The sequence below is a fragment of the Sus scrofa genome, chromosome 15 (assembly GCF_000003025.6).
Source record: "Sus scrofa isolate TJ Tabasco breed Duroc chromosome 15, Sscrofa11.1, whole genome shotgun sequence".
Taxonomy (NCBI): Eukaryota; Metazoa; Chordata; class Mammalia; order Artiodactyla; family Suidae; genus Sus; species Sus scrofa.
In genome coordinates this window covers 77978421-78004191 of record NC_010457.5, presented here as the reverse complement: position 1 = coordinate 78004191, position 25771 = coordinate 77978421, and the positions used below count along the sequence as shown (strand labels likewise).

At 38.1% G+C, this 25771-nt stretch overlaps 1 protein-coding gene across 5 annotated transcripts in view; it reads left to right on the top strand.

Annotated features, from left to right (window-relative positions):
* Positions 1 to 25771, top strand: part of SLC25A12 (solute carrier family 25 member 12) — a 125996-nt gene that overhangs the window by 17739 nt on the left and 82486 nt on the right. Inside the window, exons 1-2 of one of the 5 annotated variants that reach the window (XM_021075522.1) lie at positions 8992 to 9109; positions 10059 to 10112. In XM_021075522.1, the coding sequence (XP_020931181.1) occupies positions 9098 to 9109; positions 10059 to 10112 (66 nt within the window). In that variant the 5' untranslated portion in view covers positions 8992 to 9097. Of the gene's footprint in view, positions 1 to 8991; positions 9110 to 10058; positions 10113 to 25771 lie in introns of those variants that run through there. The other 4 variants (XM_021075520.1, XM_021075521.1, XM_021075519.1 and 1 more) reach the window with 4 other exon arrangements.

The window sequence follows — 25771 nt, the reverse complement described above, 5'->3', positions numbered from 1 at the left end:
AAGGGTAGGAGTGGGCAGCTGAAGTGTTGGCCAGGATGTTTGTTCTACCAGTTATATATTTTTGATTAGGAAGAGAATCTGTGACAATCCAAAGATTTTTTACCCCATTATTACCTAAAGCTGCCTTAGTCTCTGGCATACTGTAAAGGTTTTGATATTATTCTTTCAGCTTTATTCATTGAAAAAATGAATAGTAGCAGTTGCCACAGTAAAATATTCTCCATAATTTGAGAATCGTGCTCTTTACTTTTCTTATATTTCTTATAGCTGCAAGGGTGCATTTAGTACCAACACAAGGCACTTAATAAATGCTTATTAACCAAAATTTTGGTCATTCCAAATCATAATATTAGAGTGTTAAAAGAAGCATTAAAGCTCACCTAGGTCAGTCCTCTATCTGATGATAAGGTTTCCCATTAAATACCAGCTTGTACATGACTAACATGGTAATAAGGCACTCACAACCTTAAACATCCAGATCAGCTCATTCCATGAATTCTTTTCAAGATCCATTGAAAAGAAAACTGGCTGTTATTGCCTTCACAAGGGAATAAAAAGACTGTGGTCCGAAAATAAGATCACTGTCATCCCCATTGCATAATATATAGGACTTGGACTGTGAGGGAGATCGGTTTGGGAGGATGCAATTGCAAGAATACAATTATTTCATCTGATTTTTGATATGCCACTCTTGCATCTCACTAAAATGATAATTTATTTCAATTAGAGCAAATGTTCTTACAGGGAGTATAATACCTATACAGTATAGAGAAGTCCTAAAATGTGTCATTTATCTGGTGTCTAACTATAAGTGGCTTGGGTTGAAATAGAAATTTCTGATTCATTGATTTCTAGGTCAGCCTACCAACTAGAACGGAATTTGCTTCAGCTCGGACACCTAACCCTTCATACATCTCCCCATCCTGCCGTCTGCCATTTCCCCATATGGTCTCTTAGCAAGGAAGAAGTTAAAAGCACAACTTTTAAAATTTGTAGATTTTGCAATATTTCAAAAAAAATAACTGTTTCATAATTTGTAGGTATAGGCCAAAACCAATATACACTTAAAAATTCCAGATGTTCAAATATCCTTTGTGTGTGTGTGTGTGTGTGTGTGTGTGCCCCATTTATTTCACTATACAATTCATTTCAAATATTTTTTTGGCCACACCCACCTTCCCTGGCAAGAGATTGAACCCACGCCACAGCAGTGATCCAGGCTGCTGCAGTGACAATGCTGGATCCTTAACCCATTGCACCACAAGATAACTCCTATTTCAAATATTTTAAGTGAGCATCTTGATGTGGGGGGGGGTGCACATAAAATCCAGCTTATCCCTCATCATAGTGACGGCGCATGTACCTGTAACCTAGGAGGAGCCCTACTCCTGGTTTAGTCAGTCAATGATATCCTAATTCTCTACTAGGTATTTGTACACCACCGTGATATACTTCTTGCAAGATGACATCATCACTGTGTGGGATATGAGAACAGGAACAAAAATATATTCATGTCAGTAAAATAATCAGAGGAGGCTAGAAAATAAGCAGAAAGAACATGTTATTAAAAATAGAAGACGGAGGAGTTCCCATCATGGCGCAGCGGAAACGAATCCAATTAGGAACCATGAGGTTGCAGGTTCCATTCCTGGCCTTGCTCAGTGGGTTAAGGATCTGGCATTGCCATAAGCTGTGATGCAGGCCAGCAGCTACAGCTCGGATTTGATCCCTAGCCTGGGAACTTCCATATGCCGTGGGTGCAGTCCTAAAAAAAAAAAAGACAAAAAAAAAAAAAATAGGATAAAGTCCAGGAGTTATGGCAGAACAGGCTTCTTAGAAACTGCTTCTTGCTTTAATAACTACATTTTAGTTTATTAGGGCACTGGGCATTAGTATAATTCTAACTTTCGCCCACAAAGTTAGTACAATATAAGCTGCCTGGGAGTTGGAGACATGTTTCTGTGGATTTGTCTAATAAGCCCATATTTTGTTTTTGCGTTTGGGGATAATATATTATCTTCATGGGCAACAACTTCACAAGTAGATTTAAATTCCCAGTTCAGGCAAGCTACATATTAAATCTTTTATGAAACTAATTCTAAAAAGTGACTGTTAATGATGATACATTTTCAACTAGTCTCACCCTTTAATTTCCAATTTTGCTTTCTGAAATGTCATTTTTTTAGACTTTTTATTTTAAATTACTTAATGAATTCTATTACATTTACAGGCATATAAACAACAATCATCACAACCAAATTTTATAGCATTTCCACCCCAAACCCTCAATGTATCCCCCACGACCCCAATCTGTCTCATTTGGAAACCATAAGTTTTGCAAAGTCTGTGAGTCAGTATCGTATCTGTTCTGCAAAGAAATTCACTGTGTCCCTTTTTTAGATTCCACATATAAGTGATAACATTTGATGGTGGTGTCTCATTGTCTGACTGACTTCACTTAGCATGATAATTTCTAGGTCCATCCATGTTGCTGCAAATGCCATTATTTCTTTCCTTTTAATGTCTGAATAATATTTCATTGTGTATATGTACCACATCTTCTTTACCCACTTCTCTGTTGATGGACATTTAGGTTGTTTCCATGTCTTGGCTATTGAATATAATGCTACAGTGAACATTGGAGTACATGTGTCTTTGAGAGTCGTAGTTTTCTCTGGATAGATGCCCAGGAGTGGGATTACTGGATCAAATGGTAGTTCTGTTTTTCATTTTCTGAGGAGTCTCCATACTGTTTTCCACAGTGGTTGCACCAATTTACATACCCACCACAGTGTAATAGGGTTCCTTTTTCTCCACATCCTCTCCAGCACTTATTGTTTGTAGACTTTTTGATGATGGCCATTCTGGCTGGTATAAGGTGGTACCTCAGAGTGGTTTTGATTTACATTTCTCTAATAATGAGTGATGTAGAACATCTTTCATGTGTTTTTTGGCCATTTATATGTCTTCTCTGGAGCATTGTCTGTTTAGATCTTCTGCCATTTTTTGATGGGGTTGTTTGTTTTTTGGTATTGAGCTACAGGAGGTGTTTATAAATTTTGGAGTTAATCCCTTTGTCAGTTGATTCATTTGCAAATATTTTCTCCTGTTCTGTGGGTTATCTTTTTGTTTTGTTTAGGGTTTTCTTTGCTGTGCAGAAACTTTTAGGTTTAATTAAGTCCCATTTGTTTATTATCAAAGGATCAATCCAAAAAGAAGATATAACAATTTTAAATATCTATGCACCCAACATAGGATCACCACAATATATAAGACAACTGCTAACAACCTTCAAAGGAGAAATCGACAATAACACAATAATAGTGGGGGACTTTAACACCCCACTTACAGCAATGGACAGATTATCCAGACAGAAAATCAATAAGGAAACACAGGCCCTGAATGAAGCAATAGACCAAATGGACTTAGTAGATATTTTTAGGACATTCCATCCAAAAGCAAAAGAATACACCTTCTTCTCAAGTGCACACTGAACATTCTCTAAGATTGATCACATCCTGGGCTACAAATCCAAGCTCAGTAACTTTAGGAAAATTGAAATCATATCAAGCATCTTTTCCAACCACAGTGCTCTATGACTGGAAATCAACAACAAGAAAAAAAACTGCAAAAAACACAAACACGTGGAGACTAAACAACATGCTACTAAACATCCAATGGATCATTGAAAAAATCAAAGAGGAAATAAAAAATACCTAGAAGCAAATGATAATAAAGATACAACACTCCAAAACCTATGGGATGCAGCAAAAGCAGTATTAAGAGGAAAGTTTATAGCAGTACAAGCCTACCTCAGGAAACAAGAAAAAACGCAAATAAACAAGCTAACTTTACATCTAAAGCAGCTCAAGAGAGAAGAACAGACTAGACCTAAAGTTAGTAGAAAGAGAGAAATCATAAAGATCAGAGCAGAAATCAATGAAATAGAAATGAAGAAAATATAGAAAAGATCAATGAAACGAAAAGCTGGTTCTTTGAACAGATCAACAAAATTGACAAGCCCTTAGCCAGAACTTATCAAGAAAAAAAAGAGAGAGGACTTAATAAAATTAGAAATGAAAAAGGGGAAGTTGCAATGGACATCAAAGAAATACAAAGGATCATAAGAGACTACTATGTGCAACTACGCGCCAATAAAATGGAAAACCTAGAAGAAATGGACAAATTCTTAGAAAAGTACAATCTTCCAAGACTAAACCAAGGTGCAGTAGAAAAGGTGAACGGACCAATTGCAAGTACTGAAATTGAAACCGTGATTAAAAAACTTCCAACAAACAAAAGTCCAGAACCAGATGGTTTCACAGGCAAATTCTATTAAACGTTTAGAGAAGAGCCAACACCTCTCCTTCTGAAACTATTTCAAAAAATTGCAGAGGAAGTGACACTCCCAAACTCATTCTATGAGGCCACCATCACCTTGATACCAAAACCAGACAAAGATACCACAACAAAAGAAAACTACAGGCCCATTTCACTGACGAACATCAATGCAAAAATCCTCAACAAAATACTAGCAAACCTAATCCAACAATACATGAAAAGGATTGTACATCATGATCAAGTGGGATTTATCCCAGGGATGCAAGGGTTCTTCAATGTCCGCAAATCAATCAGTGTGATACACACATTAACAAACTGAAGAAACAAAACCACATGGTCCTCTCAATAGACACGGAAAAATCCTTTGACAAAATCCAACACCCATTTCTGATAATAAAAAACCCTTCAGAAAGTGGGCATAGAGGGAACCTACCTCAACATAATAAAGGCCATATATGACAAACCCACAGCTAACATCATTCTCAGTGGTGAAAAGCTGAAAGATATCCCGCTGAGATCAGGAAGCAGACAAGGATGTTTGCTCTGGCCACTACTCTTCAACATAATTTTGGAAGTGCTAGCCACAGAAATCAGAGAAGTGAAAGAGATAAAAGGAATCCAAACTGGAAAGGAAGAAGTAAAACTATCCCTACTTGCAGATGACATGATACTATACCTAGAGCATCCTAAAGACTCTTCCAGAAAACTGTTAGAGCTCATCCACAATTTGGCAAGGTCTTAGGATACAAAATTAATTAATACACAGAAATCGACTGCATTTCTGTATACTAACAATGAAAAGATCAGAAAGAGGAATTAGGGAAGCAATCCCGTGTACCATCACATCCGAAAGAATAAAATAGTTAGGAATAAACCTACCTAAGGAGACAAAAGACCTGTACTCTGAAAACTATAAGATGACGATGAAGGAAATCAAAGATGACACAAATAGATGGAAAGACATACCATGCTCTTGGACTGGGAGAGTCAGTATTATCAAAATGACTCTACTACCCAAGGCAATCTACAGATTCAATGCAATCTCTATCAAATTACCAAGGTCACTTTTCACAGAACTTGAACAAAATATTTCAAAGTTTGTTTGGAAGCACAAAAGACCCAGAAGAGCCAAGCCATCCTGAAAAAAGAAACATGGAGCTGGAGGAATCAGGCTCCCTGACTTCAGACGATAATACAAAGCTACAGTCATCAAAACTGTATGGTACTGGCACAAAGACAGAACTACAGATCAGCAGAACAGGATAGAAAGTCCAGAATTAAACCCATGCAACTACAGCCAACTCATCTATGACAAAGGAGGCAAGAATACACAATGGAGAAAAGACAGCCCCTTCAATAAGTGGTGCTGGGAAAACTGGGCAGCCACATGGAAAAGAATGAAATTAGAACACTCCCTAACACCAGACAAAAAAATAAACTCCAGATGGATTAAAGACCTAGATCTAAGACCAGACACTATAAAACTCTTAGAGGAAAACACATGCTGAACACTGTCTGACATAAACGACAGCAACATCTTCTCAGATTCACCTCTTAGCGTAATGACACTAAAAATATTTTTTTAGACTTTTAATTATCAAGTTTCCAACTTATACTTGTTCCACAGTTTTAAAATTATTTCTTGTTTACAGGTATCATTTGCAATTTAAAGAGAGTTATAAATTACTACTTTGGCATTTTATTTGTTTTTAATGGTTGTTTTGGTGTGTGTGTGTGTGTGTTTTATGCCTGTACCCGAGGCATAAGGAAGTTTCGTGGCTAGAGGTCAAATCTCAAATTGGAGCTATAGCCGCTGGCCTACACCACAGCCACAGCAACATGGGATCTGAGCCATGTCTGTGACCTATACTGCAGCTCACATTAACGCTGGATCCTTAATCCACTGAGTGAGGCCAGGGATCGAACCTGCATCCTTATGGATACTAGTCAGATTCATTTTCACTGACCATGACAGGAACTCAGGCATTTTAGTTTTAAAAATTATGAAAAGTTTGAATTATTTCTACCTCCTTTCTCCAAATATATTGTGAATTTTATTTAACAGGTTGGTCTTTTTATATCCCATTAACTAAATTTTCTCTCAATCCTGATCATCTACAATTGAGGCAAAATTAAGTTTTAATTTGTTTTTATATCTAATAATGCTATTAGCTAATCCTTATAACAGAACAGATTGCAAAATTTTGGGGGGTGGAAGCTCTAACATATGCTTTTGTATTCCTTTTAATACTTAGGTCATCCTATATCACTTACTTTTATACATTTGTTCTTTTTATTATTTATTATATTTGGATAGATTAAAAAAATCTAGCAAAATTCACCTTAATTTAGGCCAGCTGAGCTCTTCTAACTTCTCTATATGGCAGTCTTAGTTTTAAATTATTTTTTATTTGTCTTTTTTTATCATTTCTTGGGCCACTCCCACGGCATACGGAGGTTCCCGGTCTAGGGTTCCAATTGGAGCTGTAGCCGCCAGCCTACGCCACAGCAACACGGGATCCGAGCAGCGTCTGAAACCTACACCACAGCTCACCGCAAAGCCGGCTCCTTAACCCACTGAGCAAGGCCAGGGATAGAACCCGCAACCTCATGGTTTCTAGTCGGATTCATTAACCATTGCGTCACGACGGGAACTTCAGTTTTAAATTATTATATCATCTCCATTGTGACTAGATTGGCACCAGTAAAACCCTGGGGCTTGCTCAAAGATCAGCTTTTTCTTTTCTTTTTTTTTCTTTTTTATTTAGGAAGATTCTTATTCTGGCCTGGTGAATTATTGTAGTAGGTCCTGTCTAAATGTACTGTTGTCTTCCTCTCTAGGAGTAGCCAGCCTGACCCTAAATATTCATTCCAACATTATGATTTTTTCAATAACAGTGTGTTCCAATAGAAAGTAATCCCTTCGTTTAAAAAAAAAATGCGGAGTTCCCGTGGTGGTGCAGTGGTTAACCAATCCGACTAGGAACCGTGAGGTTGCGGTTCGATCCCTGGCCTTGCTCAGTGGGTTAAGGATCCGGCGTTGCCGTGAGCTGTGGTGTAGGTCACAGATGCGGCTCGGATCCCCCGTTTCTGTGGCTCTGGCGTAGGCTGGTGGATACAGCTCCAATTAGACCCCTAGCCTGGGAACCTTCATATGCTGTGGGAGTGGCCCCAGAAAAAGGCAAAAAGACACACACACACACACACACACACACACACCACACACACACACAGGCCTTCCTTTCCCTTAAGTACTTTTATTCAAACTGAAGGACTTTGGACTACAGACAAGACTTCCTTTCTTTGGAAGGTAACATAAAATGAACGTCTTGGGATTGGTAAAATAAGAGAGAGCAGAGAGAGTATCAGGGATATAAGGTGCTAGCAGAACAAAATATGAATTTGTAAATCTTTATGTCCAATTACATTATCAAAAGAACTTTGAAGAAAGAGATGTAATGCTGGCAGTCAAATCAACAGCAGCAAAAAAGGTTCATTTTAGGAGTATTAGTAAAATATCATTCCTTATCAACAATTTCCATTTGCCACTCCTCTTTCCTCATTTCTACTAATTTGGATACTTAATACAAATAGTAAGATTAGTGAGACTGGAGAAAAAGGAAACTTCCTATAAGAGCCCACACTGGAAATAGAAAAGAGAGGTTATAGTGCTAAATGAGATTAAGATAAATCTTGGAGTTGTTAGACTTTTTTTTTTTTAAACAGGGGACATGCTTGGTTTAAAGACACAAACAAACAAAAAAAAAACACATACAGTTGGAATTGTGGGCAAGTACTGGCCATCTGAAAACTCCTGGGTTAATAACCTACAATAGGTACTTCTGTATGTTATTAATCTTTGTATTCTTTATAAGCAGAACTGTTATCTGGCATATAATAGATGCCCAGCAAATATTTGTTGAACGACTTCATATTCGACTCAATATAGTCATACTGGCAAGATTCAGTTTCAGAGAGATTATTTTCATTCAATATAGAGCTAATACTTCTTAGATGGGGCTACAAACGTTTACATAGGGTCAAGTTGGGCCAGGATTCAGTGCCAGCCCTGTCAGATGGATTCTTTTTTTCCCCAGGCAATTGTGTCCCACTTCATTGCACAAAGGATTTGGGTGATAAGGAATGTGGAGTCTACTAAGAAGGCCTTATAATAGCGCATGAAACACCGGTATATTAAGCCTATTCATTCCATGTCAGTCTAAGGACTTATTTCTCATGTTTACTTAGGTTTTCCCCAGAGTGAGTGGTTCCTAATTTGTTTTATTATCAGTATTTCCCGTTACTTATCATCGATTCTCTTATTTTTCTTATTGAGACAAGTTCTTTGATCCTTTCAAACCTTGCTCAATCTAGGCCCCAAGTGCTCCTTTAAGTCTCTGGGGAAAACGACTTGGGTTGAAGCCAAAGCTACACCCGCTAGGAGGCCTTGAGAAACCTGGGGATCTTTTGGCGGCGACCCAGTGGTCCGTAACCACGGTGCGCGTCGGAATCCCACGGGTTGGCACCGCAGTCCTCCCAGCGGGAGACGCGCTCCCCCCCCCGCGCAGTAGACCGGCTCTTTCTGGCCCAGACGCGGAGCCTTTTCCTGGCCCCGCCCGCCCCAGGCTCATTTGCATAGAGACGCGCGCGGCGCCGACGAGCGGGAGGGCGGGCGCGGTCGGGGAGGCGGCGCGCGCGCGCCCTGACAGCTCGGCCCTGCTCGCTCACTCGCTCGTCCCCGGCTTCCGAGCACAGCATGGCGGTCAAGGTGACTCTAACTCTCTGCTGCTCCTTTATAGCATAAGAGATATTCCCGGGACCCCGCCTGCAGCCCCTCACCTCTTTCCATTTACTTCTTTGCTTAGTTCTTAGATAGCATGTCCTGGAGCTCCAGGGAGAGCTGTTCGGCGCTTGGACCGGGAGGGAGAGGATGCCCGACTGGGGGAGGGGAAGGAGGAGGGTTTGTGAGTTGGAGGGGTTTATGAGGACCACAGGTCGGTGAAGGAAGTAATATTCTGCCCTAGGTACAGGGGATTCTGAGCCCGGAGTTGGAGGGCATCAGAACGGGAGTAGGAAGAAATGGCATGTATGGCCGAAGATACCTCAGGCATCTGTCTATTGCGGTGGGGGAGGGGGTGAGTTAATTGAGTAAATTGGGGCCTCTGGAGCCTGGGGCAGTGGTTGGTTTTTCGCCACAGGTGATAGGATGTCTAAGTAATTGGAAACGTTGTAGCAGCTTTCATTATTTTAGGTTGTGTGGAGAAAGAGGGGCGTGGAGATAATTATATTCTGCTTTGCTTTCCATTGGGAAGACAGGCCAGTAGGCCATGAGATTAATTTGGGTGTTTCAACTTTCCTGTTGTTTCTACTATTGCTGACCTCTTGATTTGAAAGTGCGTGGTTTCTGTGTTGCTAGTGGATATGGAGTAAAGTAAGAGATTTGATCTTCATGCCCTTCCCTTTCCAGTCCAGAGGAAATCTTTCTGGTCAATTTGCTATATCTTAGGCTCTTCACACCTGTCTTTCCACCTTGTGGTCGCAGATCTCCAATTTGACAGTTGTTATCAGTATTAGTGCTTTTGGTTTGCTTTAAATTAAATGCCCCTATAAAAGATAAGAGCATTGATTGAGAGCATCTGTGAACTCTGATCTGAGGAGATTATGTGTGGTCTCTAGTGAAGCATTAAAGGGCTTTTTTTTTCCCCCTTTCCTTACAGGTGCAGACAACCAAGCGAGGTGATCCTCATGAGTTAAGAAATATATTCCTACAGGTAAATTGGTTTTTGTGCCATGCTTTTTCTTTGGGCCGGGGGGAAGGGAGAAGGTATAAGTCCAGTACTTTTCAGGCCTTAACTTTCAGGAATATTTTATTTTCATATATCCTTAAGAACACGACAATAGACAATACAGATTACAATTCTCTTATTTTATTAGAACTTGATAAAAATTCTCCAAATCTTTTTTAACGTGACTTAAGATTTGTGTAAAAAAAAAAAAAAAAAAAAAAAAACCCAAAACACTAAAAAGAATTTCCAGCTTCCCTTAAGCATTGTGACCAAAATAAAATTTCCAAATGTATTGATACTCTTGTGCAGTTGATAGGTAGATGGTTAAAATTCTTTCTTCCCTGAAAGTTGCATGTGTATGGTTTTCCTACTTATATATAATTCTCTATGTAATTTGTTACAGAGATAAGAATATTATAGCTATTCTTAAATTGTGTGTGTCTTTTCTCCCTCTCTATTATAGCCATAGGCTTTGGGGTGTTGTGTTAGAAAGTGTTACTCTCTGATTCTTGGAGGAATCCGCCTTAACTTCTAAGTTTTTAGGATCAGTGACTTGGCTGTAGACATTTTAAAAAAAAAACTGGCTTAGTTTTTGTTTTCTTAATTTTTAAAAGTTCTGCATGTAGGAAATTGTACTTAAGAAGTACATGTAAAGGGAGACAAGCTAAGATGTTCCACAAAATATTGTGTTCTCCAAAACCGCTTTTGAGATCTTTCTGTTCTGAACCTGGTTCTTGTATAGAGCCTTTGACCTTGGGCAGGTCCCTGCTGGGTATTAGTTTCCTCTGTAAAATGAGAGGTGATCTCCAAGGTTCCTTCCAACTTCAGAAGTCTATGATTCTATATTAGGAACAGGTTCTAACATATGCAGAGCAGCCTGGAATAGATGACATTTTTATCTGAGACATGGATTGCTTAACCTATTGTTAGGGAGGAGGTTGCCTAAATGACCAGTTTAGTGAAAATGAGAATCTCAAATTTTATAAAATTTGATAAAGGAAGGCATCATTTCCAGAGCAAAAGTAATTATAATAGACATGCTCTGTTTATGGCTTGAAACCTTTATTCTTCATAAGTGTTCTTGAAAATAAAAAAGTGTCAGTATTAACCATGCCATATACACACTTGTTTTATGAGGAATTCATGTGATATCATTAATTTTATTTCCTAAATTAAGTAGGCATGGAAGAAGTCAGTTGAAATGCTGCATGATGTAGTGACAGAGTCTTGACTCAGGTGTCAGGAACACTGGGTTCAATTCCCAGTCCTGCCTCTATCTGGTTATTGTACCTGTAGGCTAACTATCCAGCCTTCCTGGGCTTCATCTTCTCATGTTGGACTCAATGGGATGTAAGGGAGTGGGAATTGAAGTCCTTTCAGCTTTAAACATCCTATGGAAAAAAAATCTGTAATTCTGTATGGATTTGGCTTTTGGAAGGGAGGGGAGGTTGAAAGGACAAAGAGAAAGCTGGGACTTTGCCTAGCTTCTTGAAAGCTTTTAAATCTTTTTATACATTATTTCGATGATGCTCTTATTTTTATATTGAAAGTTTGTGGAATTCATAATTGAACATTTGGCACCAACTATAAAGCATTGACCCAAGAACTATTGATGAGACAGAACAGAGCTACGTACCTTAAGGAAACCATAATGTAGCTAGAAAGATACAATATAGTTAGTTGAACCAATTTGAAGCCCGTTAGCAAGTGACATCTTAGATTTTTAAATTTCTGTCTTAAATACTTCAAACTGTGGTTACTTGAAGCTGTAGGGTCTTGTTCAGAAACAGTTTTGTTTTAGATGCATGTGATTTATTAATATCTCAGTGATAATAGTAAACAAAAATACATACTATGTATTTCTTTAGCAACGTAACATATTTACCCCCACGAATATTTACTGAGGATTATTTGCTGTGCGCCATATATGCACTTTTATTTAGTTTAGTAGTAGTAGACACTAAGCTATTGAATAATTAAAGGGAAAGATTGAGCCAGTTCTTGAATATGACTACCTCCTCTTTGAGACCTATTTTATCTTCCAGTTTGTGGTTGAGGGAGTCAAAAATAGTGAAGGCAAATGCCTAGCCTCTGGTAGGACAATCAAATTGGCTTTTCTAGCTCAGAGTGGCCATGTATATTTAATTATGACAATAGCTATCAATCATTCTGCAGTGTGCTGGACATTGACCTAGTCCTTTAAAGGTATTATATAAATTTTCATAACAACCTTAGGGGGTAGATTTATTGTCCCTGTTAAACAGGTGAATTTAAATGACTTGGTGAATATCACTTAGTTCCTAAGTGGTAGAGACTGCTTTCAACTCAAACTGTAGAACCCACGTATTTAACCCTTATGTCTTTTCTGCTGTGTAGCAGGATGACCCAGTCAAACATACATGTATACATTCTTTTTTCTCACATTATCATGCTCCATCACAAGTGACCAGACGTAGTTCCCATTGCTATACAGTGCTAACCCTTATGTGGGATCTTGAAATGGGGTGACTTTGAAAGCTAGAATTATGTGTCTAATGGCAGCCTGTGTTTGTTAAGAGTTAAAGAAAAAAAAAAATCTGGTGACTTAGGTGATGAAAAAATTACCTTTACATTGTGACTACTATACTATGGCCAAGAAGTTGGATTTGAAACAGTAGGAAGGTGCCGTGGGTTTCTGAGTGGGCACAATTTAAGTGGTGGATTCTGGCAGCAATTTGTATAGGTTGGATAAAGTGTGGAGAGGTTGGAAGTAGGTAGGGAGGTCAGCTAAGAGGCTGCTGAAATAATTCATATGGGAGATAATGACCTGGAGTGGCTGATAGCTCTGGAAGTGGAATGGAAGGACAATACCAGGGGCTTTGTAAGGAGTGGATAGGTTGAATTTGGTATAAAATATGAAAGTAAAGGAAGGAGTAGTGAATCTGGCATTTGTGGGATAGAAGTTCATTTATAAGGTATCTATTTTGGGAATTTTGGAGAGGGGGAGGAGTTAAAGTTTAGCTGCTAAATAAATGTGTCCCAATAAGTTAAAGTCAGGACAGATACAAATTTGTACAGGTGGTAGACAAATCCTTGGGAGGATTAATTATAAACGAGACAAGAAATAAGGGGCTGATTTAAACTGCTACTGAAGTGGAAGGAGGAAGAGGGGTACTAGGGAGAGGGGTCCTGTGGAAGTTTAAAGTAGTATTTCACAAAAAGGATATAATCAAAGACTAGAATCTAGATTATTCTGTTATTAGTATAATTTGATTTTGGTAGGATTTGGGGGTCACTTGAGCTCAGGGTCATTCGAGCTACTGAAAGACTACAGAGGAGATTTCTTTTTTATTTTTTTTTTTAATAATGATTTTTATTTTTTCCATTATAGCTGGTTTACAGTGTTCTGTCAATTTTCTCCTGTACAGCACGGTGACCCAGTCACACATACATGTATACATTCTTTTTTCTCGCATTATCCTCCATCATAAGTGACTAGATATAGTTCCCAGTGCTATACAGCACTATCTCATTGCTTTTCCCTTCCAAAGGTAATAGTTTGCATCTATTAACCCCAAATTCCCAGTCCATCCCACTCCCTCCCTCTCCCCTTGGCAACCACAGGTCTGTTCTCCATGTCCATGAATTTCTTTTCTGTGGAAAGGTTCATTTGTGTATTGTAGAATACAATTGAAAGTTCTCTTTTGTAAAATTTAGATCTATGGCATTAACTGTCTAAATTCACAAATAGTCTATATGGCTCAAAAAGTCATTTGTTTTGTAAAGAGCAAAATATTCCTGTTTAAAAGTGCTAGTATAACTATAATGGAATTATGTGTGCAAGTTCATAAAAGTAAAAGATTGTTCTGAGAACAGGGAAATAGTTTGATTTTTTTCTATGTTCATTGTTTCTCAGATTGGATGAGCTCTGTTTTCTGTTAGTTAAAATAATATTTACCAGGATTCTGCTTTTTCCTGCCTCCAAGTTCATAACATGGGAGCACAACAAATGAATTCTTGTGTTATAGACTGCTGTAATTTTATAACTAGCTGTCAAGCTAATATTTTACTATTACTACCCTTATAGCTGTCATTTCTTGATTTATGTCTTCTTTTACCCACACGCTATCATTGACCCAGATTTGCTACATCGAAAGTCTGGAGTAGTAAAAGGAGACAATAGAAGCAATAAAAAGGGAGGTGAGGTGAGGACAACCAGAAATGTCACAAGCTGTTTGTTATCAGCCTGAGAGATTTAAAAACGAAGGGTTAATCTGGTTTGGTTTGTGTTTTGTGGTAAAGTAGGTTTATCAAAAAAAAAAAACTTTTAAATGAATAATTTTTCAAAATCTCTCTCTTTTTTAAGTTGATAGACTTTCTGTTGTTCATCTATCAATGTATATTCTATGGTAAAAGCAATACATGTTGAGACTGTACTGTTATATATGCTAGACCAAAAATGCAGCACTCAAATATTATTTTGATCCTTTTTCTATCACCAGTGTAAAAATGAAATATACAGTTATGAAATGCATTTTTTCACAGAGTGATTCTTCCTTAGAGTTTCTATAACAGATATATTTTTAATCGAAAGAAATATTCTTTTATTCAGTAAATATTTGTTTACATATTGTGTATTTATTTACTTTTGACAGTAACCTAGGGCTGAGAAGGAAATTAAGCAGGATTTTTAGCAGGAGACTTTTCTGTTTTGTTGAAATATGAGTTAGAGCTATGTTTTCCAAAGTATAAGTTTTGAACCACAAAGTTACTGTTACAATGAGACTATCAAGTATTGAAAGATGATAACATCTACTGAGGCCAAATGTGAAGAAAAAATGTGCTCTCATACTGTGTTCGTGGAAACAAAGACTCTTTGAAAGCAGTTGGCAATGGTTTAAAATAAAAAAGATATCGTTTTAAACAAACAATCCTACTTTGGGGATATTTATCCTAGGGAAATAAAAATACCCGTAAGAATACATGCGTATAGCGTTGTTTACTTGCAACAATCAGTTGTTCCTCAGAAATAAAAAGGGACAAAATAAATGCTATCAAAGGGCAGTGGTAGAAAACTTACAAGGGAGTTCCTATCATGATGCAGCGGAAACGAATCCAACTAGGAACCATGAGGTTGCAGGTTTGATCCCTGGCCTTGCTCAGTGGGTTAAGCATCCACCGTGGCTGTGGTATAGGCCGGCAGCTGTAGTTCTGATTCATCTCCTTGCCTGGGAACCTCCATATGCCACAGGTGTGGCCCTAAAAAGCAAAAAAAATAAAAAAAAATAAAAATAAAAATTGTGAGATAACCATATCAAGGAAAATCATGCAGATAATAAAAAGAATGAGTTAGGCCTATTCCAGCTGATTTAGAGGGATTTCCAATGTACTATAAGTGAAGAAAGAAGGACAGAATGATTCCAGTTTTCTAAAAATCACTTCATATATGTTGTTGTAGGTGTATTTAAACGTATATGTATGTTTGTATGATTTAACGGACATTAAGAAAGGTGTGGAATGATAGAAAATGTTAACTTGATTGGGGAAATATTTTGAGGGAAATGAAAACAAAGTCTCAATGTATATTATTAAATTTTGAGCGAATGAATAATTTAAAAAGTGAGAACTTAGTAATTCAGAACCTGAAGTTAAAAGGGAACTTCCCAGCGTAAACTGGATTGAAGAACCAGTGAGAGACAGACAGGAGGGAATCTATAGTTTTCTTAGAAGGGTTTTCACCAGTTCTTCAGACTATAGAAGTTGAAGGTGAGAACCTTTATCTTTAGTTTGTAAAGGATTTGCCATAAACTATATAGAGTTCTCATTTTAAAAAAAGTGCTAAGCTTTAAGGGCATACTCGTAACATAGTGCAGACTTTAACCTTGAGTCAACTGGACAGATTAAAAAAATGACTGAAAAGATGAGAAAATTAGTGTTATTAAATGCCATCTTATGTTCTAAGAATCCATTTTTTCTTTCATTCGTCTCTTTTTTAAAATTATAATTGATTTACAGTGCTATGCCAACCAATCAATACCTTTTTAATTGCCTACGATGGGCATTATGGGCATTATGGTAGGTTCTAACTTGGTAGATAGGAATTCAGCGAAGGTAGGACCTCACATTCTAGGTAGGGTTGAGACCGACAGTGGCAAAGCCTGCACATTAAAAATGGACAAACAAAAGAAACAACTACAGATTGTGACAAGTCCAATAAATGGAATGATGGAAACGGTGATCGTTTTTCAAGATGATGGCCAGTGAAGGCCCCTGAGGAAGTCCTGTTGGGGCTGAGAACAAAAGATAGAAATAGAGAATTCCACACATGCAAAGTTCACAAGGACCAAGGCCTAGATGGGGATAGGGTTTAGTATACTTAACAAACCAAAAGGAGGCCAGGGTGTCTGAAGCATCAGTGAGTGAGAGGGTCAATGACTATAAGAGATGAGGATGAAGGATCCACATTAAGCAGAACCTTGTTTGGAGTTCCTGTCCTGGCTCAGCAGTTAACGAACCTGACTGGTATTCATGAGGACTCGGGTTTGATCCCTGGCCTTGCTCAGTGAGTTAAGGATCCAGCATTGCCGTGAGCTGTGGTGTAGGTCGCAGATGTGGCTTGATCCCACACTGCTGTGACTCTGGCATAGGCTGGCAGCTACAGCTCCAATTGGACCCCTAGCCTGGGAATCTCCATATGCCAAGAGTGCAGCACTAAAACGAAAAAGGCAGGGGCAGGACCTTGTTTGTAGGCCATGGGGAAGAGTTTGGGGGTTTTTGTTTCTTTAATTTTTTTCAAAAAATGATAGTTCATTTACAGTGTTGTGCCAATTTCTGCTATATAGTGAAGTGACCCAGTCATACATATACATACATTCCCTTTCTCATATTATCCCCAATTATGTTCTGTCTCAAGAGATTGGACACGGTTCCCTGTGCTATACAGTACCTGACCTCATTGCCCATTGATTTTTTTTTTTTAAGAATGTCATGGAAACTGCTGACAGTCTTCTACCTTGGAAGTGGAATGACTCCATTTATATTTTAAATGATTATATTTAAATAGATCATATTGAAATGTAAGCTTTCTCATACATTTTTGTGCTTTCTCATGGATGACTGCTTTGAGTTGACTGTGGTTCTTCCAATTTAATTTCCTCTTGTCCATAGCATTTTTAGAATATCTTTTTTTTTTTTTTTTTTTTTTTTTTGCTTTTTAAGACCACACCCACAGCATGTGGAAGTTCCTGGGCTAGGGGTCAACTGGAGCTACAGCTGCCAGCCACAGCCACAGCCATGGCAACGCAGGATCTGAGCAGGATCTGACACCGGATCCCCTACTCACTGAGCAGGGCCAGGGATTGAACCCACATCCTCATGGGTACTAGTTGGATTCATTTCTGCTGCACCATGACAGGAATTCCTAGAAAATCTTGAACTGGGTCTCAGTTGACTTTTTTTCATCCAGGAGGCAACTGAGTGTGGCTGGAACCTACATGGGTTTTGTAGTCTAACCTGAATTTGAATCCTTATTTCATCCTCTTTTGTTGTGTGACCTTAGATGTTTACATTACTTTTGGAGTCTCTTTCCTAATCTAAGAGAGGATAACTACACCTAGCACGTAGGAATGTTATAAAGATAAATGTAATATGTAAATAGTGCCTGACACATGGAGAATGTACTAAAGCTTAGGTCTTTGTCCCCTTCCTTTTTTTTCTGAGATGAGAACTTTTCTTTCCTGAGTAGGGTCAGAGTCCATTGTGTTCGTCTGGTAACTGTGCTGGATGTATAAAGTGACGAAGATGCTAATATGTGTTTATGTGCATGTAATCAGTTATGTTTTTGAGATACATATTCAGAAATCTTCACAAATCACTACATTCAGGAATGCCACCTTAAGAGGTGATTTCTTTTAAGTCTGTAGGTTCTGAGGAGGGGTAGAGCCAAGGCCTAAAACTGAGAGTCTGGAAGATATGTATAGCTTTTTCTTTTGAACCTTCAATTGCTTATCTGAACCAGAGAAGGAATAATAGTCCAACCAAGCAATACCAAGCAAGATGTGGCCCTGAAAGAGACTTGTAATTCATTCTTATGTGTATAATTTTGAAAAAAAAAATCATCTTCTATTTCTGTCCATCTCTCTTTACTTAGTATGGCTGAAATTTCTGAAGTATCAATTCACTGAAACCAGTGCCATGGGCACTGGTATTGGGCTTCTAAAACTGTGCTGTTATTTACTTACTGAGTCACTGTTATGTCTTAGGCATTATTCTAAGTGGTTTATACGATCATCGTATGTAATTCTTAGAACAACTCTATGAGGTAGGTGCCATTAACATTCCTATTTTATAGATGAGGAAACTGAGCCCCAGAAATGTTAAACAACCTCCTCAAGGTTATATGGTAAATGGAGGAGACTTGCATTTTGTATTTTAATGCAGCTTGCCTTTTTTATTTAATATTGTGAGACAACACAGTATGGTAGTACATATAGGATCATCTCATTGCTTTTCTGTAGGCTTTTAAAAAGCCTTTTTCTTTATTATGGCAGATTTCAAGCATATGTGCATTTAGAGAAAGTAGTATAATGAATTGTCATATGCCTGTCACTGAACTTCACCAACTATCATGGCCAGTTTTGCCTCATCTGTATTGCAACTGCATTGGATTATTTTGAAGCAATTTCCACACACCTAACACTGTACTGTAAATACTACATTATCTATCTCTAGAAGATGGTGACTCTGAAAAACCAACCAAAAAAAACTCAATACTATTATCATACATAATTTTTTTCCCTTGAAACATAGGTTTCCATTCAATGTTGAAATTTCCATGCTTGTGTCATTTTTTTAAAAAGTTGCTTTATTAAAATCAGGATCTCGGTGTTCACATTGTGGCTCAAGGGGTTAAGAACCCAACTAGTATCCTTGAGGATGTGAGTTCGATCCCTGGCCTTGCTCAGTGGGTTAATGTATCTGGCATTGCCATAAGCTGTGGTATAGTTTGCAGATGTGGCTTGGATCTGTCATTGCTGCGGCTGTGGTGTAGGCTGGCAAATGCAGCTCTGATTCGACCCCTAGCCAGGAACTTCCATATGTCATAGGTGTGGCCCTAAAAAAGGAAGAAAAAAAAAAAAATCAGGATCCATGCCAGGTTCATACATTGCATTTGGTTGCTCTGTATCTGCTCCCTGCCAGCGTAAAGGTCCTTCTTTCTCTGTGGCAAAAGTCTTGGTATTTAATCAAGGCTTACCAATAGTAAAGCAATCTATACTCCTAGGAGCTGTAATGTGATCGTCAAACACATGATTTGTTAAGGGTTATAAATATATATATGCTCCTTATATGTTTCCATGGTTACTTAGACCGCAAGATTGAAATATTTATTTTAAGAACAATGCAAATTAATTATTCAACTCAATCTGCCCTGAGAAGCATTCTAGTTCCAGTTATTGAGTTCTCTGGAGTCCTTATTTTATTTCCAAGGTTTTGGACCATTTTTAGGGGCAAAATTATTTTGGTAAACCTAGTTTATTATGGTAGCTTCAGTTGATTTCAGTGATTAACAAGGGTCTTGCACCTCCTCACTCTGTTAGAAATTGCATTGTTTAGTACCTAACAGTGGGATGTTACAGTATAATGGACAGTGAAAAGACGTAAATAAAGGGAAAAGAAGATAGTATTTCATGGAAGCATCTGAGTTAGAAAGGCATACTTCTAGAGAATTTTCTTTGCAAAATTAAGAAGGTTTTGCTTATAGTATATGTGAAATATGCAGCTTACAGTGCTAATTAGATGTATAAAATTGCCTTTTCCTAATGCATGTGTAGATTTTAGTAAACATCAGAAAAATTTTGTCACTAATTAAAATCTCTGTTTTAAAAAATCAGTGTGGCACAATAGAATTGTTAAAATTGATGTGGCCATATGTGTTAAAATTTATTTTTTTCTCATTAAAATATTATTTCCAATAGATGAATGCCACACTGTATTACCATAACAGGGTTTGTGTGGTCAGATCTGTTGTGGCCTTTCTTGTTACATAGAGTGCTTGTGTAGTGAAAAGGCCATGCATTCCTGACTAAATTTGGCTTCTATTAGGAGTAAGGCCGTGATAGTGAAGAACAGCAAGAGGATTAGCTTCATATGCTCAGCGCTTGCCTTGGTACATGTTTCTCTTCCATTGCTCATGTGATTTATTTTTCTATATGGAAAGTGCTCTATGTGATATTTGTCGTCACTGAACTTTGTGACGTTGTCATTTGAAGGTTACTGAAGTCGAAAGGATGTTAAAACCTGAAAATGTCAGTTTATCTCAGTTGGAACAGAGTCGTGGAGGAGCAGTTTGTTTTGACTCGTATTACAGCCACGTGTTGGATAAGCAGAGATAAAGCTGCCTAGACCAGTTAGGACTGATTTTCTGGTAAACCACCAAAAGCAGAAGCCAACCCCAAGGAAACCTTGGTTTGGAGAAAGGTGAGGAGTTGGAAAAGTAACTCCTTGTTTGGGCAAAAGCAGAAAAATTCAGTAAGCAAGGAGGGAAATGGGATCCTCAGCTTTTCTGCTTTGAAGCATTTTTGGAATAATTGTTTCTCTTTTCTGGCCAAGGCATTTGGAAGTTCCTGGGACAGGGATTGAACCCATGCTTCAGCAGTGACATTGTCAGATCCTAATCTGCTGAGCCACCAGGGAAATCCTAGAATAACTATTTCATTTGCATTAGCTTTATAGTTTCCAAGTACTTTTGTGTTCAGGATATCATTTTTTTCCTCTTAAAAAATATCTACCTTTCTATAACTCCTTGTTAAAAGAGTCAGAAGCTGTGTATTTGCTCAAGAAATCTCTACTAGTTAATGGTGCAGGGAATTACAACATTTTTCTGACCCTAGTTTTGGTGTCAATTATACCATTGTTTCTGAGCTGCTTGAGGGCAGGAAGTATGTTTGTTTTTTGATCTCTGCATCTCTAGTACAAGCCATAGTGCCCAGCACAAAATTGGTATTTGAGGAAGTTCCCGTCATGGTTCAGTGGTTAGCAAACCTGACTAGCATCCATGAGGACTTGGGTTTGATCCTTGGCCTCACTCAGTGGGTTAAGGATCTGGCGTTGCTGTGAGCTGTGGTGTAGACCACAGACGCAGCTCTGATCCCGATGTTGCTGTGGCTCTGGTGTAGGCTGGTAGCTACAGCTCCAATTGGACCCCTAGCCTGGGAACCTCCATGTGCTGCAGGTTCGGCCCTAAAAGACAAAAAAAAAAAAAAAAAAAAAAAAGTTAGTGTTTGATAACTATTTTAAAATGAATACACAGTAACCTGAAAGATTTGATTTAAGCAGATTTTCAGTTTAAAAAGTAGTGCTTCTAGATAATAGTTTTGTTGTACATACTGAAAAAGAAAATCCTTAATCTTGATACATTGTATGAATTTTTTTTTAAACTAACCACCTTTCTAGTCACAGCCCATCAGAATTTTCCTTTATAATCTCTGGAAAATATTTTAGAAATATAAAACTGTTTTGAGTTTAAACCTTTTAAACAGGTAGTTTATGTCACTTAGACTATTTGGGTTTGTTTACTCAGTCACGTCATTGAATTTTTAAGTTAACATTTTGTTTCCTTACGCAATGGAAATTAGGGTTGTGTGTAAACTCTTTGTAAAGTCTGCTTTATGGTTAACCAGTGATGTAGTTGCATATATTCTAAAGGTCACTTAAGGTTAAACTTGGAAAATTGCGGAGGAGTTACTACTATCCAGTTTACTCCAGTCAAATGAGATCTTGATATGTTGATCTGTTGGCTTGATAGGCAAAACATTTCTAGATAACATGATCCTCTGATTTAGAACTAGGGGTCATTCAATGTAAGTACAACATCAATCTGTGCATGAAACCCTACCATCTTTTATTGGCAATAATTTTGACTCAATGTATAAGGATTCTAATCTTTCATTAAGATTCATTTTCTTTCTTCAAAATGTCAAGGCTTTTTCAAGCACATATGAACTATACTCAGTGTAAATTCAAATATTTGTGGAAATGTCAAATCTGTGTGTACTTTTATATTAAAATACTTGGGTTAGGCTTGGGGAAAGTTTAACAGAGAAAATAGACCACCTATTTTTATTCAGATACTGTCAGCTACTTCTTGTCTATGTCTTTCACATGTCCTTGACTTCTTGCCCAAGAGAGATTTATGAGTGCTTAAGAAACATCTTTGAAATGGCAAATGATTAACTCTAAAGTTATTTGGAGTAGGGATATAATATTTGGTTAATTTCATTTAAAGTCATTTTAGTTCAGTCTTTGAAATGATAGAAACGAAATAGAAATGATATTGTGAAAATACTAAGTTACTTACTATATTAAATTTTTAGAATAAGTGTTAGCCTAGGAGACCGAAAAAGTTTTGCTTTTTGTCATTATTAGTGTAAGCAGGCAAGTCATTTTGATTAGCAGAAAGAGAGGGTCTCCATAAGGCCTCTTAACCTCTTATTCTAGTTATATGTGTTACTTTAGGCCATTGCTTACTTTTTTGGTTTGTGTAAACATTATTTGCCAGTCAGTTAAACTAAGCATTAAAAGTAATGAAGTTATTTAAAATAAATAGGGTCATTCCTAGTTTAAAAAATACTTTTGGTTTAAATGTATCACCTGTTTTTGAGGTACCTGCTTTTCTGTTAACATAATGCCTGAAATGTTTTAGTCATAATGCCTTGACTGACTGTGAGTAGATTCTAGTTTCAGTTCTAAATTCCCTCTTCTGTTTTGTCTGTTCAGGCAGCAGGCTCACTGACATTGCCAAGTAATTGTCTCTAATTTAATGAGTTAATTAGTTAACTGTCTCCTGCAGAAGTCAAGTGCTGACTCCTTGCGGAAGAGAAGACTTTTTTTTTTCCCCCTCTGAGCTATGCACTTTATCTTTCAGTTAAAATCAAGTTAAAATAGACTAGGAGAGTTGGGGAAAACACTAGCAGAATACCTCAGGGTAAATGATTCTCTGGCATCATTTATAACCCCAGATATTGGCAAAGCCTGTTCCAAATACATGTCAACAGAAGCATTTATTTTCCTTGTTGGCAGCGGTGTCCTTGGTGGTTTGTGCTAAGGCTGTTCTATTCCATGATAGTTTTAGTCAAGAATGTTGTGAAATCCTGGTGATGTCAGTAAGTACAGTATACTTTCTGTGTTTGTGTGTGTATATATATATTCTGCGTGTGTAGTGGTCATAGTCCTGGCAATCAAATTCAGGTATTAGTATTAGATATTAGACATCTCTGTGATAAAAAGAAATGGACAATTAGTTGCTATATTTTGTTGAATACTAACTGAAATGTTTTCATGTTGTTTCTTTTGAAAATTGACGTCTACGAATTAAACAATTAGGAAGCAAGAGGAACAAAGATCACCATAACCTATCCCTTATATCTCTTATATTTTCTTTTTTTTTCTCTCTCTTTTTTTTTAGGGCTGCACCTGCAGCACATGGAAGTTCCCAGGCTAGGCGTTGGATCGGAGCAACATCAGATCTGAGCCACATGTGCGACCTATACCACAGCTCATAACAATACCGGATCCTTAACCCAATGAGCGAGGCCAGGGATCCGACCTGCTTCCTCATAGAGACTAGTCAGATTTGTTACTCCTGAGCCACGGCAGGAACTCCTCTTAAATTTTTTTTGTAGGAGTCAGGCCCATAATTCTTTGTCAAAGGATATGAGCATTTTTATGGTTCTTTATTTATGATATATTGCTAAATCACTTTTTAAAAGGACTAAATTTGAAAAAGCAAAATGTACACAACAGTGTAAATAGTATGTTATCATTTATGTAAAAATGAAATGGATATGAATATTCATATATATGTATTTGTGTGTATTTATTAGCATAAATAATATCATATATAAAATTTACTTGTTTATGCACAAAACGTCTCTGGAAGGATATACAAGAAATTGAGAATTGGGTGCCTGGGGACAGAGGTGGGAGGAAGATTTTTCACTGTATATCCTTTTTTTTTTTTTTAAATAAATTTTTTTTTTTTTGGTCTTTTTTTTGCTATTTCTTGGTCCGCTCCTGCGGCATATGGAGGTTCCCAGGCTAGGGGTCCAATCGGAGCTGTAGCCACCGGCCTACGCCAGAGCCACAGCAATGCGGGATCCGAGCCGCGTCTGCGACCTACACCACAGCTCACGGCAACGCCAGATCGTTAATCCACTGAGCAAGGGCAGGGACCGAACCCGCAACCTCATGGTTCCTAGTCAGGATTCGTTAACCACTGCGCCACGATGGGAACTCCTGTATATCCTTTTTAATTTCAAAAGGTACGAATTAATATTATTGAAATCATAAATAAAATAAAAAGCCTTTAGCAATGAATGATAGTACTCATTGTTTTTTCTTTTATCTTTTTTGGTCTTTTAGGGCCACCCCTGAGGCACATGGAGGTTCCCAGGCTAGGGGTCGAATCTAGCACAGCAAGGCCAGATCCAAGCCACATCTGCAGCCTATACCACAGCTCATGGCAACTCTGTATCCTTAACCCCCTAAGCAAGGCCAGGGATCGAACCTTCATCCTCATGGATATTGGTCAGATTGGTTTCCGCTGAGCCTTGACAAGAACTTCCCCCCATTGTTTTTTCATTTTCATTCCCACTGCCTTGGTTCAGGCCTCAAGTCTCTTTTACCTGGATCTTTTTTTTTTGGTCTTTTTGCCTTTTCTAGGGCCGCTTTTGTGGCATATGGAGGTTCCCAGGCTAGGGGTCTAATTGGAGCTATAGCCGCCGGCTTACGCCACAGCAACTCGGCATCTGAGCCTCATCTGCGATCTACACCACAGCTCACGGCAATGCCGGATCCTTAACCCACTGAGCAAGGCCAGGGAGCAACCTCATGGTTCCTAGTCGGATTCGTTAACCACTGTGCCACGAGGGGAACTCCTCACCTGGATCTTTGCGGAAGCCACTACCTGATCTCCCTGCTCGCAGTAAGTTTCTCTCTCTTTCTCACTGCCATCAGAGAGCACAGATCAGATCGTGTCTCTCTCCCCTCCTGCAATTTTTAGTGGCATCCGTGGTCCGTAGGATAAAGTTCAGACTAATCAGTTTAGCATTCCAAGTCTTCCACTATTTGGTCTCAAACTGCCTTTTCAGCTTCACTTTCTTCTGCATATCTTTGTGTACCTTCTTTTTATTACCATTTCTTTCTCCAACTGACTCCCTTCCCCCTCAAAAAGAAAAAAATATTTTAAAACATTTCTGTATTTGTTGACTTTTTTTTTTTTTTTTTTTTTTTAAAGCCCGAAATACCCTTTCTCTCCATTTGCAGTTGAAATTGAATTTTACTTTCAGGGGCTATTCTGAATGTTACTTTCTTTTTTCTCCTGCCAACCATCCCACATGTCCTCAGAATGAATCATTTTATTTTGGTTTCCATTGTGCATTTCTCATACTCTTGTGGTGCTCATTCTAGTTAGTGATTGACTTGTCAGTCTCTTTAAATTCTATTTTTAAACTTCCTTGTGTTGGTTCCTCTTTCCAGTTGCAGTAGTGTCCCTGACATTGTACCCTTCCCTACTCCTGCCTGTCCTTAACTCTGGGGTTTTTCTTGTCTTGGTAAACATGTCAGATTATGTCATACATTGAAGAATGAGGAGAAAAAGCAATTGACTA